This window comes from Centruroides sculpturatus, unplaced genomic scaffold (assembly GCF_000671375.1).
Source record: "Centruroides sculpturatus isolate CEXI.00-Female unplaced genomic scaffold, Cexi_2.0 scaffold785, whole genome shotgun sequence".
NCBI classification, from domain to species: domain Eukaryota; kingdom Metazoa; phylum Arthropoda; class Arachnida; order Scorpiones; family Buthidae; genus Centruroides; species Centruroides sculpturatus.
The window spans coordinates 9938-29870 of NW_019385677.1; the positions used below are offsets into that span (position 1 = coordinate 9938).

Here is a 19933-nt window from a genome sequence, read left to right on the forward strand (position 1 = left end):
TTCATTTCACTTATCGTATTTTGACAAGTATAAGTCGCACTTCTTTTACTACTTTTTGGGACTCAAAATCATGGTGCGTCTTATACTCGACAGGTAACCATTTTTACAGTGAAACTATTTACAGCAGAGGTCCACTCTAGGGACCACCCTGTGCAGTGATCCGTTAAGCACATGGTCCCTCAACCGAATGGCTAGAGTACCTAGATTATCAGAATAGCGACACACGAGTCATCGCCGCCATGTTCTGTGTGTGACCTTTGAGTTTACATTAAGAAATGACAATTATTTCAGTTTAATAAAGTTGTCGATTCACCCATCCGTCATATTCTTGAATAAAAAATGAATAAAATGCATCTTTTTAATAAAAAAAAAAAAATGAATAAAATGCATCGGTCACATTCTTGAATAAAAAACGAATAAAATGCAATCTCCCATTAAAAAAGTTTTTTCTAAATTTTCTGTCTCAAAATAGGGGTGCGTCTTATACTCGACAGCGACTTATACTCGTCAAAATACGGTACTTCATAAATTTGTAGCGAATTTTAATAGAGAAACAACATTTTAAATTGAGACCATAGCTTCTAAACTCCATACATTAAATGTCATGCTCTTGATAGCTACTTTGGAGGTGAGAAGTTTGCAGTGAAGCGAGCTATGCAAAGATTTTATTTACATTCTAGCAAATTTTCTACAGGTTATATGTCCCACAGATTATTCACTTTGAAATTATTATGGTACAGTACGTGTTCGAATTCATATAGTCTCACTTTTCTTTGCACTAAAACAGAGTATAAAGGGATATATTAGTTTTCATTTAGTATGAATGATGATGACAAATTGTTAATCACATTGGTTTTCAAATTTATTCACTTTTGATAGAAGAAAATGTAATAAGTCCTCAGTTTACAAGCATCCATAATTATGATAGCCAAAAACTAACATATGAAAAGAATTATTTTACAGTCCAAAATAAAGTTCGTCAATCTCATGCAGGCCTTACACAAGTGAGAAATCCATTATTCGTGTTTTTGGTCTGGCTTACGTGCAAGGCCTGCATAAGGTTGGTGAACTTTATTTCAACTTAAGCCTCGTTATTAGAAGATTAATTTATTTTAGAGACAATTAATTGATTGTACTCACTAATGGTATGGTACAACAATTAGCATAAACATTAAATACAATACTTGTAATGGGCAATAAACATGTTCTCTATTGCAATAACTCAGCAGTTTGTTTATATATAACTCAGATCACAACATTAGCACCCAAAAACAGAGAAATTGCAAATTTGCCAACTTTTTATTACTGGGTAAAACAGTAAAATTTTAAAACATTACTGGTTTATCAACAAAATCGCTGGCCATTTTTAAATTTTCATTCCAAATGCACAAAATGGTGCAGTAGCAACTGTAATTATTGACTCATCAGTGAGCAGAAACAAATACAATTGTTTGGCATGTCTAACTGAGTTCCCTTTCTTCTATTTTGAAAAGCAGTTTCATTACATGAAAAAGAAACCATGATGTAAATTTTTAATTATTGTGATTAAAAAGTAGCCAGTGCACTCTGAGCACTCGCATCCAAATGTTCTATTTTATCAGCTGTGACATGGCAACTAAAATCGCTACTGCACTCTAGGCATTACGGGTTAAGAAAAACTACCAAACTGTATCATAGTGTTGCAATATTATACTTTAAAAATTTTTAAATTATTAATTTATAGTTCTTTACAAGATAAATGATGTAAGTTACTTTCACAGTTTAAATTTCAGTCTTCTGTCTTTAATGCATAAATAACTACTGGCTTCAAAAAATTATTGTCTCTGTTTATTTTTACCAAATCTTCTAGTAAAAAATATCAAACTATCAATATATTTATCGATGCATTTTTTAAACTGATTACTTTTAAACAGTAAACCTTCTTAGTTGAAGATTATTGTAATTTAAATTTTTTAAAAAGCATAAATAAATTAAAACATCTTTTATTGTTAATTCCACATAACAATTGTAATATTCCCTCAGTACAAATATTGATTCCTTTAAACATGGTCAACTATCTGCTTGTCCACAAATCTTAGTTAATAAAAGACCATAATCAAGGGCAATACATCTAAAGAGGTCACCATATTTTTTCATAAGCACATTTAGTGATTAATATTGTATGTAGGTTTATGCATAGCTCCAGAACATAAAAAGTAACAATACTAATGGCATAACATTTGATCAATTTGATTAATGAGAAAAGTCCCAGAATAGAACTCTAACATAAGTCAGAAGCTACCTTCACTATTTTTGTACACTATACATAAATATCATCATCTCCAGAATTTATCATCAAGTTTTATAAGTAAAATTTGGACATTTTAAATTTTTATAGAAAGTTCAATGTAAGTTAAACTCCCATTTAAACTCCCAAAGCTGAAATAAACATTTTAAATGTTATTACCAGACCTTATAAGTTACAAAAATACAATATATAAACTCAAAATATTTTATAAAAAAAGTATATATATATAGTTTATATATTATTTTTTTAAACTATAATATTCAATACTAACATTTAAATTATATATTCTGGAATGTTTGAAGAATTTATGTTCTATTCAAATGCAACCATCATTTGTTGTCAGTTTATCCTGCAGAAAGTTGTTTAAATACAGCTAAAAACATTGAAGATTAAAGTAATTAATGCAATTTTTAAAATATTTTTGCAATGTTTTAATTATCAGATTACAGTCGACCCCCCTATAACACTGTTGATTATTCGTTTTATATGAATTCCATGTTGTACGAGTCACTTAGATTTTACAAATACATGAGCCGTTCACAGCCCGGCACACGTATTTGTAAAATCTAAGTGACTCGTACAANTATAACACTGTTGATTATTCCGTTTTATATGAATTCCATGTTGTACGAGTCACTTAGATTTTACAAATACATGAGCCGTTCACAGCCCGGCACACGTATTTGTAAAATCTAAGTGACTCGTACTACATGGAATTCATATAAAACGGAATAATCAACAGTGTTATGGGGGGGTCGACTTGTAGTTTATTTATTATATTTTAATGTTAAATGCCAAACAATTTTGGTATTCTAATATGTAAACATGTTTTGAAAGAAACAATAATAAACATTTAATTTTGTAACTTTCGTCCACTTATAAATAATAAAAACTGACAAAGATTTGAAAGATGGCATTAAACTTCAATTACATATATGCATGGATTTGACGACAATACAGAAAAATTCAAACTAATTTACTTTTACTTTACTGCTCCTGGATAATAATTTAAACTAATTTAATTAAATTATAGTTCAAACTAATTTAAACTATTGTTTAATTGACAGTAATCATTTTTACATAATAGAAGTATCAGAAAGGATAACATACAAAAAATTGAATATGTGAAAAACTAGTACTGTATATGCACAAACATGAAATTAGTTGAAATTTATATTTGTACATAAAAATAATACAGGAATAATTCAAAATAACATAACTATCTTTCACTTTTTACTTCATGCCAAGCATTTTTAATACACTTTAAAATGCTAATAATACTAAATATAAAAAGATTTAACAAACTTTATATCAATTAGATTCATTAAAAGTAACAAAGTTTAATAATACAATAATTAGTATTTAATATTCTAAATGTAGCTAGCTCAATGTATACATTAGAATGTATGACATACATGACTGTCAACATCAGCTTTGTTTATCTAACATGTACTGGTAAGTTAAAGTAAACTGAAAATCCACATAAAAAGCCATTTCATATTCTAAAAAAACAGAAAAATTCACTACTGCTATTTTTACAATTCTATATTATTTATTTTGGATTTACCAACAGTTTTTGTTTTAATTTAGGATACATTTATTTGAATCAAAATGCATGTTGCTGTACAAATTTGACTAGCTTTAATTATTTGTCAAAACCATCCACTCCGAAAAATTTTATAGCTCAACGTACATTACTAAATAACTCTGGAGAAATAATATATTTAAATATTACTAATTTTTTGATGTTACATTAGAAATCTAAAATAGAAGTTAATCTTTAGTTTTAAAATATTGCTCTTATTATATTTCTTCAGTCCTCCATTTAAAAAACAAACTATAGCTTCTATAAATAATCAAACAATGAATTATATTATTGTAAATAAATTGGGAAATGTTCTGAATAATACAACTGTATTCATTACATCCTCGATTAAAAAAACATACAAAATGTAGCATAACCTATTCCTTTCGTGTAACAAATATATAAAAACAAGTTTCCATGACAGATGATTGCAGAATGCACAAAGATTCAAAAGTTTAAAAATAGATTAGGTAATCATTTACAAAAACATTCATTCATTCTATTACATATTCCATCTTCTGTTTGTTAATTCGCTTACATTGGCAGAATTTATTTTTAGTTAGAATAAATTACTTTTAAGAAGTTTTGTAGCATAACTTTCAAGTTTTTAATAAAAAAACATTTAACTATATCTACAATTATTATGGAACATTTTAAGGATTTAATATCAAAAATATATACGTAGAGAAAATCAAATTATGTATTTTTCTATTTTTGAAGCTGTGTAGCTTACAAAATGATGTTATAAAATTTATTTAATGTAAAGACATCTATCATTTAAGTATATCAAAAATATAATGCAATTATATATACATATAAGTGAATAAAATTATAGAAACTTGTAAAATACATAACTGAACCAAAATAAATAACGAGAATAAAATTTTATCTACATTCTTACGAGCGATAAGGAGATAATCCAACACGAAATATTCAATGTATAAGATATGAACAAGATATGAACAGTAGTACTCCAAACAGAATGTAATCTTCAACTGAATTAGTGACTCATTGACTTAAATATAATGTTGCCATTGATGAGTTGGAAAACTGCTAAAAACAAGGAAACACTTATGAATTAGGGAGAATTTGATGCCAAGCATTTCAATTCCAAGAATTAAAATTTCTTTAACGATAAGATTATAAGCTTAAAAGATAAGTCATTATCTAAGATATAATATATAAATTGTTAAACCAGAAAGAAGGCAATTCGAAAGCAAACATTCTCGAATAAATTTCAGTTTAAAATAAAGTTTTCCTCTCCTTACATATAACTAGTTAAGCTCTAGCTTCCCTATAAAATTAATTTTACTACTACTACTGCTACTTTAACTGCATACATTAACCATGATATGGATAGTTTTATCTCTATGATCAAGAAAGGCAGACTTATTTTTCAATAAAGCAGGAAATTAGTACTAAGTTATCTCTTTAACTCACAAGTAAAAGAATTTATATGAAAGGGTAAGGAAAAAATATAACTTAAATAAATTCATGGCAAAACTTTTTTCATTTTAGTCCTTAAAATAAAATTATGGCCTATATATTAGTTTATCAGCAGATGTCTTCCATAAATAGAATAAGGACACAAGTGACCAGCAATACCGCCATGCACGTACAGTATCACGAGATCGGCAAACACATTACTGCATAATTTATATAGCATTATTTATGACATAACGAATACTACTAAATATTCTTTATTGATATATTATACTTATCATAAATTATAACGACTGTATCAGATTAATTTTTCTGATTTTTTTGTCAAATTACATCCATCTTCAGAAACAGTTCCGATACAATATTATAAAGAATAAAAAATAAATCAGGATTATTAAAAAAAGATTACTTAAGATCTTCTTCGCAGAAAAGCTAAATTCTGCTTAACATCTTCACACATACATCCGGATATCGCACAAGCATTCGCAAAAAAACAGTTTCATCACACCATTTAGTCTTTGATAGAAATCCCACGAAATTTTAATTAAGCCATTAATAGAAATCAAGCAACAAACATTATAACCATTAAACAAAGCTCTATTTGTGATTCACACGCAGAAAACCGCAGCCGAACGCCACTTAAAAGTCCACGGATCAGCTACGGTTTCCTATTAGCTCGGCATCCGAAGTGGCCGAAGCTACCGAAAGCCAGCACTTAATGTCTGGTGAGGTAATAAGTTTCGTCACAGGCACGTTCTGTATCAAATAATTGATATAAAATCCAGTACAATGACATGTTATACATTACATATGGCACAATCTGTTGAAGGTCTGTCATAATTACAGAATGAAACAAACAAGAAACGGATCTGTATGAATATTTAAAATAATTTATATACAATATTTAATTGAATTATAATTACAATTAAGCAAAAAATAATAATAATAATAATAGCTTATTAACCTAGAGCACTCCTTAATTCAATTCATGCGAATTAATAATTAACCTATATTCCACGTCGTATGTGATATATTTACGTTTATTAATTAGAAAATTCGCTTAAATTAAGCTTTAAAACGTCACCAATCTGTTTAAAAGTTTATAAAATTAAAAAAAAAAAAAAAGGAGAGACATTTCCTCCGTTAGGCCTAATTTCAACACTTCACTTCCGACTTGAAACGTAAACAAAACTGTACGCACCTTGATGATTAATTCAATTTCTGGTACGTCGCTTACATCGTTGGTTTGGTCCACCGTATCTTCCGACATTCTTTTAAGCTTTGAACAGTTTTTGACACGTGATAAAAAGTATCTTAACTCTTGTTACCTTTTACACGACAATATCCCGTTGCTGTTTATCTCGCTTCCCCCACCTACTTCTCGTCGGCATGCGCAGAAAGAAACGATAGTGGCTCCCTCTCGATTTCCTTTTCCCTTTTCTATTTTGTCGGCTGCACCCATTTCCGAAATAAAAAAAAATAATAACAATAATATATTCAATAAATTTTTGAAAGATTAATAATACTTTCCTGCTTATTTATTTTTTCAATTTATATATTATTATTATATCCGAACACGAAATATTATTAAAATGTATTATTATTATTTTTTAAGAGAAGAATGAACATTTCGTAAGTGTGTATACAATAAAAAAGTAATATTTTTTAAAAACTCTTTCCGCCATTAAGAAAGTCCTTTTAAATAGTGAAGAACAGAAGGAAGCGTATCCGGATTAAATTATCCGTGAGAATTTTTGAATTTGAACCCGGTCCCCGCGGGGCTCGGGTTTTGTCACCGCCACCATCTTGGTCATCGATGCCTGATGTGAAGATAATTGCTTTCTTTTCATATAGCGCGAAGATAGAAGATGGAAAGTGTAATGTTTTCAATGTTATCGCTGCATTATTTTTTGAATGTTTTAAAATAAATGCAGATTTTCACCATATAAATGCAAACTGCTCTTCATAAAGCGTGATGCAATTATTTGCATACTTTCGTGGAATGTATGTAAATAATTGTAAACTTTTTAGTTGCAGTATCTTACAAATAAATACATATACATATATACAGTATATATACATAATGCAAAAATAAAAATCGTTTTCTAATACTACATTGTTGAGAAAATTGGAGTAAATATGAATTTAATTTACAGGCATTTGTCAATGTATCATTTTCTAAGAAACAAGAATCCATGCCATAAAGTTATAAATTAGTCTAATTATTTAAATCTAAATTGATTATTGTAATTTTTTATAGTTTTTGGCACGAATACTAAAGTTTAAACTGAAAAACTAATTAAAACGATGGAAACATTTTTGTATTCATACCTAAATTAACACAATGATTTACTCAGCTTTTAACATAAAAGCAGCAAATATATGCTTCAATCATGGAAGCTTCAGCTCTGTCATTTGCATCACAAAATGGTATACTTGTATGAATGTATACTTCGTTTCAGATCCAGAAAAATAAAAAGTTTAATAAATACTAATTTAATTTTATTATTTATTTGAAGTTACGTGAAAAATATATATTGACCCAGGATTTTTAAAAACAGAGTTGTAATGTTGGTGGCGATGATACAAATCTTCCTGTACAGTTATGCCATTACAGTTTGTTTACTTTTAGTAAACAAACTGTAATGGCATAACTGTATTATAAAAGATGCTTGGTAACTCATTTATTTGCACATTTCCAAAAATATATATAACATATATACATAATTTTTATTGCTATCATTGAACTTTAACAACCGCCATTTTGCATCCGTAAAAAATATTCAATATGGCCGATTAACAGAATGGTAGCGAATGAATATGTTAGTTAATATAGTATTTTTATGCCATGTGATTTTGTATTTTAGTTGAAAATTCATTAATTTATGTGATTTAATTTCATTTATACTATGTTTACTAAAACAATATTACGCAAATTGATTCCATATATAAACTTTAAATCACTTATAACATTTACAACATAGCTACATTAATTATATTTCGTTTTGTCATCTGAATATTCATCTTATTAAAAGTATTTTGTAAGGAACACAAGTTGAGAAGACTTAAAAAAATAATAATAAACAGGAAGAATTTCAAGAAATGATTACTTTTCTGCAATTTTCATCACTGTACTAATTGTAAAAAGTTTAATTTCGGGTATATTTGTCTGCAATATTAATAATTGGCCGATTTTGCTATATTTTATAGAGTAATTGCAGAATTAGTACTTGCAAAACTTTATCAAAAGTCCAACCTTTCAGTTAAAACGGCAGCATTATTCGTAATATAAAAATAACAATGCGTAACGCTTACTTGTTTCCAGATAAGCGTGACGTGTCGAATTTCGTCACGTCGTGTCACGCTTATCTGAAGACAAAACGTTTGTATATTGTTTATTTTTATATTACGGTAATTTTTATTGAAAAATGGGTTATTTAATAAATTGAATCTCTTCACGGAATTAATGCTTTATATTTTTAACTATAACAAACCACATTTCTTTAAGATTATTCATGTTTAACCGCTTACATTTAAAAACAAAATTACGTAATGGCTTCGAAAGCCACATTGAAAAATATACATTTAAATAAGTTATACTCTATAAAATAGGCCAGAAGGCCGAGACAGTTAAGGCATCAACTTAATGCTTTGGGGAACCCAGGATCAAATCTGAGAAGGCCAAAAAAAATCTAAGAATTTTTCATGGACGGTCTGTCCCGGATGTGTGGGCCCGCCCGCTTCCATTGTGGGCCTAGCCGAATCCAAATAGATATGAAAAAAAAATGTCCTCCTAATATCCACAAGGTAAAGATAGTTAAAAATAAAAAAAAAGTCTTTGAATTTGTAATTGTTTCCGCAAAACTTTGAAGCATAAATTAAGAGTTATTATTAGTTTAATATCATTCAAAACTCGAATATTTATTCAAATAATACAAAATTTATCTAAAAATAAACTGCAATGCCGCTTTAAGTGACAGAAATCATATGTCAATGCTGCCGCAAGTGGAGAGCAATACCCTTCGAATTGTAGATTATACAGTAAATTATAAAATCGAAATGAAACTAAATTGTTGATGCTATTTTTTATATGAATTTAAATAATAACGGATATTTGTCATGCTCCGTAATCTTGAATGTGCAATTATTCATGAATATGTTGTATTTTATGAATACTTTACATACCAGCCACTATATAATTATGGCGCTTCGGTAGGCAAATTTCGTAATTTAAATACTTAATATAATTTAATTATTATTAAAAATGAATAAAATAAACATAATTTATTTTATTTCTAACGATAAAAGTAGCATAAAAAGCTTCTGTTTAAAATTATTAATTATGATTATTCTTATAAATAAGACTAATACAAGGACGCCATTTTTGATTCCAATTAAATTATCAGCAGCCATGGCACTTTTAGGATGAATAATATTAAAATATATGAACAGATTTACAAAGTCAGATACAATTATTAATTATACGTATATTTTATTAAATTTCTGCTAAAAATATTTGAATATTGTCAATTGTAATTTAAAAGGCATTATTTTTATGTTGTTATCTGTAAGAAGAGAGGCAAAAAATACATTTTTAAGCGATATTTGTAATTGTTTACTTCATTTTCTACTTCATATTGTGTAATTAGTTGAGAATGAATTGTTTATAAAAAAATAAATATGAGTAATTTAAAGAGTATTTTTGTATAATAGAGTAAAGCAACGCAACACATTGGCGACTTGCCAAGGGAAGGGTGCCTCGTGGGAGGATTTTTCTATTGTAAACTGGCCTCTATTTAGGTTAGGCACGTGAAGAAAAGACGAAAACTCTGGTCTGATGGCTGAGCGATTGAGGTAATAACCTACGGCTTTGGGGATCCGGTATCGAATCCGAACAGGATGAAAAAACTAAGAATTTTTTCGATATGTGGCGCTTCGCCCCTTATACTCTGCCGCCCATTGTGGGCCTGGCCGAACACATAACGGGCTTGCTAAAAAAGCTCTCCTAGTAATCAAAGTTTTAAGAAAATACCCGAAAAATCCACACGTCTAGCCCCTTTGGCGAGCGACCAATTAGCTGTAGTGTTTTATCCAATCGGCTGCTAATGGGGTCTTTTATTTTTGGCAATATTCATAAAAAATTTTTAAAAGTTTATTTAGTAAAGGGATAATTTTGGGATTAAACATAAGAAGTTTTAAATTTAGATATAAGAGGTAAAAGCACATACAGAACGGATAGGTAGATAATAATTAGAGTATAATTTAATTGTTTTCTCTATGTATATCACAAACACATGAGATAAATTCAAAATATTTTCTACAGATCCTCTAAATGAAAACTTTACAGAATTGTAGTTTACATTATCTTTAATCGATCCATGACGAAAATATTTGCTTCCATACATCACAAGCTTGATTAAATTCGATTTATTGAGTTATAATCAATTATTAAAAGCTCGTAGATATTAAAAAAATACATGAAATTAATATAAAATCTATTCGATTTTGTAAATTATAACAATTTAGTAAGATTATCTACAACATCAAGTAGAAAAATAGCATCGATCTAGAACATCTCACATCTTTTTCTTCTTGGTAAATCCCACTTAGTCATCCAAAACAGGAAATGAGTCAGATAGATTTTTATCGCGATTTTGATATATATAAACAAAGAAATTCTATTTCATTAAGCAGACAATTTATCAAAGTAAAGAGAAATAAGATTAGAAATGCATTTATACAATTAAAATTTCGAATTAATTGTATTTTCCTACAGTCCACTTTCTTCGTTTCCTGTATAAGTATACCTTTTTAAAATTCTTTCGTCGCTTTGTAAGTTTATGGAAAAATAATTAAATAAATAAATTTAATTTTCTAATCATATAATTGCAATTTTAGATATTTTATCTTATTTTTATGTCTGTATTTTTTATTGTAAAAACAACTAAATTGTTCTATTTTAGTACCAAGAGAGTTACTTATTTTTTACTTCTCTCTCTTGACAATTCTAATGTGTCAACTCCTATTTATTTAATATAAATTATATATTCAAATTCCGTATTAAATTAACATTGTATTAACAATTCCTGTAATTAGAAATAATCTATATTTCTAATTAATCATTTATTTGATTTGTATAAAAATATGCATTATACTACTGAAAGTAACGTTAGTGCATTTTCGCAGTGCTCAGTTGTTCGTCTGGGAAGCATAATGCAAAGGGCAGCTTCCAAAGTAGCATCAGTTGCTATCTTTGGAATCATATAACTAGTAATTTATATAGTAATTTATTATTTACGGATATGTGTGGGGGAGCACGATTTTGTTCACCCTCTTTGAAGCTTCATAACTCCTGTGTTTTTTTGTCAAACATTAAGACACAATAAAGAACAATAAAAATACTTAATTTTAGCTATGTCTTCAGAATTTACATTATTTCATATTTTGGATTCCTATTAAAGGACATTTGATCTTTTATTAATTTCCCGGCTGTTATATATAACAGAGGGAAAGTAAGGCGATGATCAAAAATGATCCTCTACAGATTTTTACATTTTTGGACTCGGGAGACCTTGGAACTTCGAAAAATGCCAAAAACATCGGTGATTTTTCTGTATGTATGGATATGTGTGCGGGGAAGCACGATTTTGTTCACCCTCTTTGAAGCTTCATAACTCCTGTGTTTTTGTCAAAAATTTTTGAAATTTTGCAGGTTTGTTTATTAGGGGATCGATGCTACTAAATTTTGATAGTTAAAGGTCGAGGGGTGAGGAGATAAAGAGGGTCTTGTGTGTGTACCTCCAATAAGATCGGACTTAATGACGATTTTACTCGTTATTAGCATTTACAAATTTTTATAAAACCCATCCCTATCCTCAAAATTAAGCATTTTGCCATTTTATAATAATTAAAAATATAGAAAGTTATTATAACAAAACCTCGTAACAGATGACGCACACACAATTTTATTTATTTATTACGATTAATAATATAAAAGTTACTTTTTAAATAGGATGTCATAATAGCCGGAAAAGTTAAGCAATTAGTTGTTAGATTTTTTACAATAACAATGACAATAACAATTTACTTAGTCAATACAAAAAAAAAAATAGGAATTTATATGTGAACGAAAAAATTCGCGATTATTATAGTAATCAACTCGCAAAAACATTAACGTAAACATACGTATAAGACTTAAATCTACACCTTATACTAAATAGGGCCCAAAACTATGAGATGAATTAGTATATTTCGAAAATTAAAAAGGGAGAAGAAAAAAGATGGCAACATTTATGCCTTTTTGAAATTTCTGTCCGTTTTCGGAGAGGAATAAAAAATCGTAGACAAGGAAGCTCAGGTAAACCCTTTTTGAGTTCCTGAGCTTCCTTCTCCTTTCTTATATAAAATAATAATAATCATAATTCACACCAAAATTCGAACAGTACCTAGTAACCACGTGCTAATTAGTTTATCCATTGTCTATAGGCTTTCCACGTTGACTATCCGAATTAGACACACACAAAGAACCGAAAAACTAATTTTTTAGAAAATATCTTTAAGTTAAAATCCAGTATCAATCATATGACGCGTCATTGTCGTTATTTAGTGTAATATATCCTCGATGGAGATAGATTGTCCGCTCCTACCCTCACCTATCCTCTCCCCTCAAAAGGCACTCTCGCTAACTCTTTAGGACCGACCAATCACGTGACCTCCCCGGAAGTGCTTCCTGAGACCAACCACCACCAACCGACAAGAGTAAAGAGATAGAACAAAGCCCGGGAGTAGCCGATTTTAGAAAAGGGAAAGGTTTAAGAAGTGACAGAAATAAATAATTAAATATATAAATAGAAAACATGGCTTAATCAAGACACAATGGAAATTGAGTTTTGAGCAGGAAATGTGGATCAATGTGTTCGGAACGTATGACAGAGGTTGGAAAGTGGAATTGAAACGTATCATTGCGTTTCAATTCATTTCCATTACCATTCCTCAAGTGTCCACCAGATAAACCCACTGGATATGGGTTTGCCCCTTACCAACGGGACGAACACGCTGAGTTTTCAGAGTTTTTTTTTTTTTTTTTTTTTTCTAAATACAGGCCAGTTTCCCACAGAAAGTCCTCCAGGGAGGGACACTCCTTAAATTTTGCGTTATCCCGTTCTCTGCATAACTCCTATTCACCAATCCCATCCAAAAAAATAAACAATATAACTTTTAAAGGAACAAAAACATTTAAAAAATTCCTTTAATTAAATGCTATGTTATATTGATCTGCTAGGTATGGAAAAAACGCGGTTTTTGTGCTCTTTGAGCACTAAAAGCATCATTTTTCGTTACTTACGTTGGTGCAATCTGACTAGCCGCTGCATATGTAAAGGTCTACTGCCAAGTAAATTTGCACGACTGCCCCAATAAATAATATTTGAGTGTACCTATCTGTAAATACCATTAAACACGCATGTTTTCGTGTGCCTTGGCGGTACATTACGTGATATAGAGAAGATTAGCATACTTATCATATATTTGAACTACCATCCCTCATTCTCTACAACGCCAAAATTATATAACACATATCCTCGATAGACTCCATTAATTACATTAACGAAAAACGGAGTACCGAACATTACATTATTTTATTAATTACGTGTATAATGTGCAAACCAGTGACATAAACAGTACAGTTCGCTAAGCAACACTTCGAAACAAAAACGAATTATTCTGTTAATCAAGGGTTGAAACCCTGGTATTACGTAACATTTTTATAAGCACTCCTCCCATAGGTTTGGTTTTAATGGAATAAAAAAATGCAACATACGGATGATCTGCCTTTCCTGCAGGAAGGATTTTCTATGAGAAATTGTTTAGTTGTTAGACATGTGAAAAAAACTCGGTAAATTTCAGTAGCAGAGTGGATAAAACCACGACACTAACGATTGGTCATAAGTTCGCATTTGACCAACGGGTTGGCCACGTGAATGTTTCTGGGGTTTCTTCGCGTGTCTAACATCTAAATAGGGGACATTCTCAAAGTCCTCCCGAGAGGCATTTTCTTCTCGGCAGATGCCTATATGTTGCGTTGCCTTCTACCATAAATCCAATCCACACGGCCGCTTGTTAACGAGACTCGAACCCACGACCAACAAGTATTCTTCGGCGGTTTCATCTACACGGTATTATTTTAAAATCTAAATAGAGAATTTGCTATTTGTAATTAATTTTTTGTAACCAATCAATCAAATACAGTCGACCCCCTATAACACTGTTGATAATTCCGTTTTATATGAATTCCATGTTGTACGAGTTACTTATATTTTACAAATACGTGTGCCGGGCTGTGAACGGCTCACGTATTTGTAAAATCTAAGTGACTCGTACAACATGGAATTCATATAAAACGGAATAATCAACAGTGTTATAGGGGGGTCGAATTGCACTATACACACGCGGCGCTTTATTAAAAAATTTCGTCACATTTAAATTAAAATATTTAAAAATTTGAAATATAATTTAACAGAAAAATTATTAAGCCAATACGTTATTTTAATAATTTACATTTAGTTTAAAGTTATAATATATTACGTACTTTATGTATTTTAAAGTATAAAAGATTCAACAAAAAATAAATAAATAAAAAATAAACAGAGAGGGCGTTGCATTCGATTAGTGTGTGTAAGCAGAAGATTTGTCAGCCGAAACGTTTTGACAGAAGCATTACTGCGCATATTCAGAAATTATTTCATATACGCGCATGCTCGCTACACTTGCTGTATTGGCGTAGAAGTTGTTGATGTTCGATGTCGGAAATAAGCAAAAATTACGATATGCGTTAAAATATCCGGTCGAAATTATTCGAAATCGATCCTTCGAGTAATTTTTACAATTAAATATCGCAATTTTTGTAAATTATAAAGTAATTAAGCCGTATAAAAACTAAGCCTAACAAACATGGATCTGTTATCGGGATTCTGGAAAGTCGGAGCCAAGGCTAAAACCATGCTTAATTTAGAAGGTAAACAGGAAGAAAATAACGAGAAACAGAGCGTAGAAGATGCAACGGGACCCGCAACGGTGTCGGAAGAAGAGATAAAACCTAAAATTGATAGCGAGAAGGAATCTGAAGAGCAGACTACTGCGGTTGCTGGTAGCTCTCCCGAGAGCGAAGGACCAGATTCGATTCGAAGCTCTCCAGCAACGTCGCCAGAAGCTGCCAATAAGTCTCCGCAGATCGGAGAAGCTACAGAACAATCTGCAGAAGCACCCGCTGCAAACGTCGACCTGAAAGATGTCTCTCACAAAGCTGTTGAATCTGCTAAATCCATAGGAAGTAAGTAAGTCCGAAATGTGAAGAAATGGCATTTAAAAATGGAAGTCTCTTTGTTTGTTTAAATGTATAATTGATTAATATTGCAAAATACTCGAATTTTTATTTGAAGGTGGGATGTCGATTCTGAATGAGAGGTTTTCCACTCCCTATCGTTATCCGCGCGAGCAAAAGAGTCGAAGGAACTGTCCCCGTACGTGCAACCCTCAGCCAGATGTCTGCTTCTGAAAGTCTGTTTTTGTTGCCAACCAGTATGCCGTATATTCTTTGTGCTCCGTGTGCAGTCATGCACTTTGGTGCGAATGACGGAGGGCACCTCGGCACTTGCGCCCCTAAAACTACATAATGTTGAGTACTTCAAATGGTCGAGTGGGCCACTCAAAGCTGGCAAGGTCCTCCGGGCTGAATAGTTAAACATGATGATGTCGGAAGAGCCTGTTTTGGGGAGCCGAGGGTTGCGTGTAGAGGTGCGGTTCCTTTGACTTTTTTTGCTCCTGTGGGTGTGGTCTACGACTCTGAGATTTCGACCATCTCATTCGAAGGTATAATCTTACCTCAAATTTTTTTTTTCAAAAACTGTTTCATTTTGAGAAAAATTATATAAATGAAGACACTTTCTTAGAAAGTAAAAATTAATTATTGGAGTATAGTTTATGAAAGTTCATAAAATATGTTCCAATAGTACAGTTTTTGCTTTGGTTTATTTAATTTTTCAAGAACATTTAGTGGAAATTAAAATGTAAATATTGTTTCAATAATATTGGGTATGTTCCAGTATTCATTGGTCTTGTTAGTTTAGTAAGGCGGATAGTTTAATAAGGTTTTACTGGATAGTATCAGCCTAACAACATGGTGGAAGCAAACTACTATACTGGAATTTGTAGAATTATTTTGTCACAATAACTTTGTTTTAATATAGAAATATGAATAGTAGAAATTTCTACTACAAATAGTATAAATTTCATCATCATTTCTACTATGAATTGTAGAAATGATGATAATACTGAACATATTGTTTCATCAGAGCTTACTGTATTTACAGCTCAATGAGTGTGATGTGCATTGGTCGCTGCACCAATGAATTCACCAGTAAATATTGGAACATGGTATGGCATGGTTTGCCGATGCACTCTGATGCATACTGGAATGTGCCTGTTGCTATTGTGCACTGTCCAGAATTATGATCTAAAAAATGCCAGTATCCAAGATATTTAAAAATTAAGTAAGAAATAGAAAAAAATGTAAATTTTAACATTTTTTAAAATAAACAAACCATTAAAATCCAGCATTAGTAGTTAGTAAATAAATGTTTTCAGCTTTGCTAGTAGCTATCTGGTTCAAATATAGATGTTTGAAAGCATTAATGTCATAGGCTATGTAATAAATGTAAAAATTTATGCTGCTGGATTTTAAAGATTTGTTTTTACTATTTCATTCAGTTGTGTGTTTTATCAAGATGATTTTTAAAATATTGTTATGTATTATATTTCAACAATAATAATACTGTAGGTAAGTTTCTATTTGTAATAGAAATTCATTTACACATGATACATTCATGTATTCCAGATAGGTCTCAAGAAGAATTAAGTTGCTAGCCAATAAAGTTTAGGAAAAATGCATTTATTAACAATGCTTAAATTTATTTGAATGGCTTAGATGGGTTCCTGTGTGTGTTAGAGAGAATAAAGATTATTCCGAAAAATAATGCATTTGAATTTATTGAAAGTGCGTGAGAAATAAATGAGTAGGATTTACACGTAATCATTTTTTATAGCAATAAGACGGTTAATATCTACTTTATGTTTTGTTTTGAAAGCTCCACAGATGTGTAATTAGATAAAAAAGATTGCTTTTCTGCAGAAAAAAATGAATGTGTCATATTATTTTTTTCCCTTTGGAAAAAAGAAGTGTTTTGGTTGTAATCTAATTGTGAGATTTCAAAATATTTTGCACTCTAGTTATTAAAACTATTGTGTTTTGTTTAAATGTCAAATGTAATATTTGTTGATGATTTAAATTTTATTAGCCTCTAACACCTGTTGAAATTGGAATTATTTATTGTTGCTTTTCTGACAGATCAATAAATGTTCAAAACATATTAAAATACATTTATAAAAATATATTTAAAATTGATCGATGCGAGATTATAGCATTTATATTATAGATTACATGGATTGAGCATTGCAGGGTTGCATGCAGCTATAACTTTTAATGCATAAACTTATATTTTAATTTTGATAAGATAAATTACAGCAAATTATACTGCATATGCTGTTTAGTTTATATATATACATTTATATGATTATATTGTACACTGTATACATTTATATGATTGATTTTTTTTACTATATCAGTACAATCACATTATCGTCGTCATGCCAATTGCATAAAATTTTTGCAAGTCAGATATGCGCAATGAATGTTAAATGTGTAATTATTCTTTTGCATTCCTATGTAAAAGAATAATTATATATTTTTCTAATAAGATAATGATCAACAGCACCATATTATATTTCATGTTTCAGTTATTTCAAGGAAAGTTGCAGTTTTATGGAGCAAAATAAAATATATATATGATCCTAAATTTTCCAGTTTAACCATTTTATACATACAGTAATTAAGGACTTGCATAAACTGGTAATGTTAAGCAGAGTAAACAAACTAAGATTATTAGAAATTCTGGTTTTGTTGACTTTGACATTAAAAGGATATCTTACACAATTTAAAATGTATAAATTTAAGATTAATTACAATAATTAATGCATGTATTGTATCAATATTGTTTGCTTGCCACTGCTTTTAACAATACCTACCACATAATTGAAGTAAGAAATGTGAATAATTTAAACAACTGTAAACACACAAAATACCTTATTTTAACACCAGCAGGGTTTTAATTTTCATGTGGACAAATGTTTTTGACCTAATTGTAGATGTGCTTCAGGTCTTAAACTCTTTGCTCTATTTTGGAACTTGAAGGAGAACAATATACAGCATGTCCAAGAAAGATCTTTATCATTCTGAACATTAATAACAAAAATACTAACAGGTAAAATAAAATGCAGTTTGCTGCAAAAGAATGAAGAAATCTAAAGAGTTTTTTTTTACAGTACCTTTAATGTAGCTGTACGTGAGCTTCGTTAGTAGCACGAAGAATGTTGAGTCTGTACTCAATTTCCCTCCAAGTGTTTTTTAACATTTGCAGAGTAATAGTGAGGATTGCTAATTGTATCCTTTCCTTTAAAACGGATATATCAGAAACAGGTGTTTGATAAACCCTGTCTTTAACATAATCCCAATAAAAGAAATCCAGTGGAGTTAAGTCAGGCAATTGCAGAGGCCAAGTTATGGGTCCTTATCACAACTGGCAAGCAACTTGCGCCATCAATTACTTCAGGTAATTGATACCAGAAAAAACTCTTAGATTTCTTCATTCTTTTGTATAGATATTTACAAATTTAAATGGATATTACATAAAACTTATATATATGAATTTATATATGCTTTCTTAATTAATGAAATCTATTTTCTTAGGTCCTATTCGTATCATTATCATAAATGTTTACCATGCACTTGAAACCTTTCCCCCCCCCTCAAAATTAAGGCATTACCCTCTTGATCCTGCATTGTAAATCTCCAGAGCTTCCAGTATATAGTGTCTGATGAGACTAGGTTATTCCAAGTTTGGTTTCACTCCTGTTTCAAAGTCATATATGGACAGAATGTTGGTTTGTTTCTTCTTTTCTCTGTCGTATTTGTGTTCAGTCAGTGATCTGTTAATGTATCCAATGTATACTGGGTCTTAATTGTTTCCCTGATCCTATGTGCTCATTTTATTCATGGGATCTTCACAGTTATATAGTAGCTTATATATTGATGAATTTTTTGTGTATGTGATTACATAATTTAAGTGCAAGTAACAATTAAAATGCTTGTTTAATATTTAAAGTATTGGTTAAGACTTAACATACAATCATTATAAACCACATATTAAGGCTGATAAGGTGAAAAGAGAGCCTAAAAATACACTTGTTTACCTAATGACAATAATCACACTGATTTATAATGAACTAGCTGGGGTACCCAGCTTCACTCAGGGAGTTGATATGAGATTGTGTGGTAATTGGAATAAAAAGATAAACTTTAAAATATAAGAGGTAAAAAATTTTATTGAAAACATATTCTAACTATTTACAGTACTTGTTTATAAACAACATTTTTCATTTTGTTATCCGGGATATATACGAGGTCTGTTCAAAAAGTATCGGACTTTTATTTTTTCTGCATAAACCAA

At 30.1% G+C, this 19933-nt stretch overlaps 1 protein-coding gene across 1 annotated transcript in view; it reads left to right on the forward strand.

Annotated features, from left to right (window-relative positions):
* The first annotated feature begins 15012 nt into the window (after positions 1-15012).
* Positions 15013-19933, forward strand: part of LOC111641121 (synapse-associated protein 1-like) — a 132760-nt gene continuing 127839 nt past the window's right edge. The window contains exon 1 of the mRNA XM_023387241.1: positions 15013-15642. Within this exon, the coding sequence (XP_023243009.1) occupies positions 15264-15642 (379 nt within the window). The 5' untranslated portion in view covers positions 15013-15263. The remainder of the gene's footprint in view (positions 15643-19933) is intronic.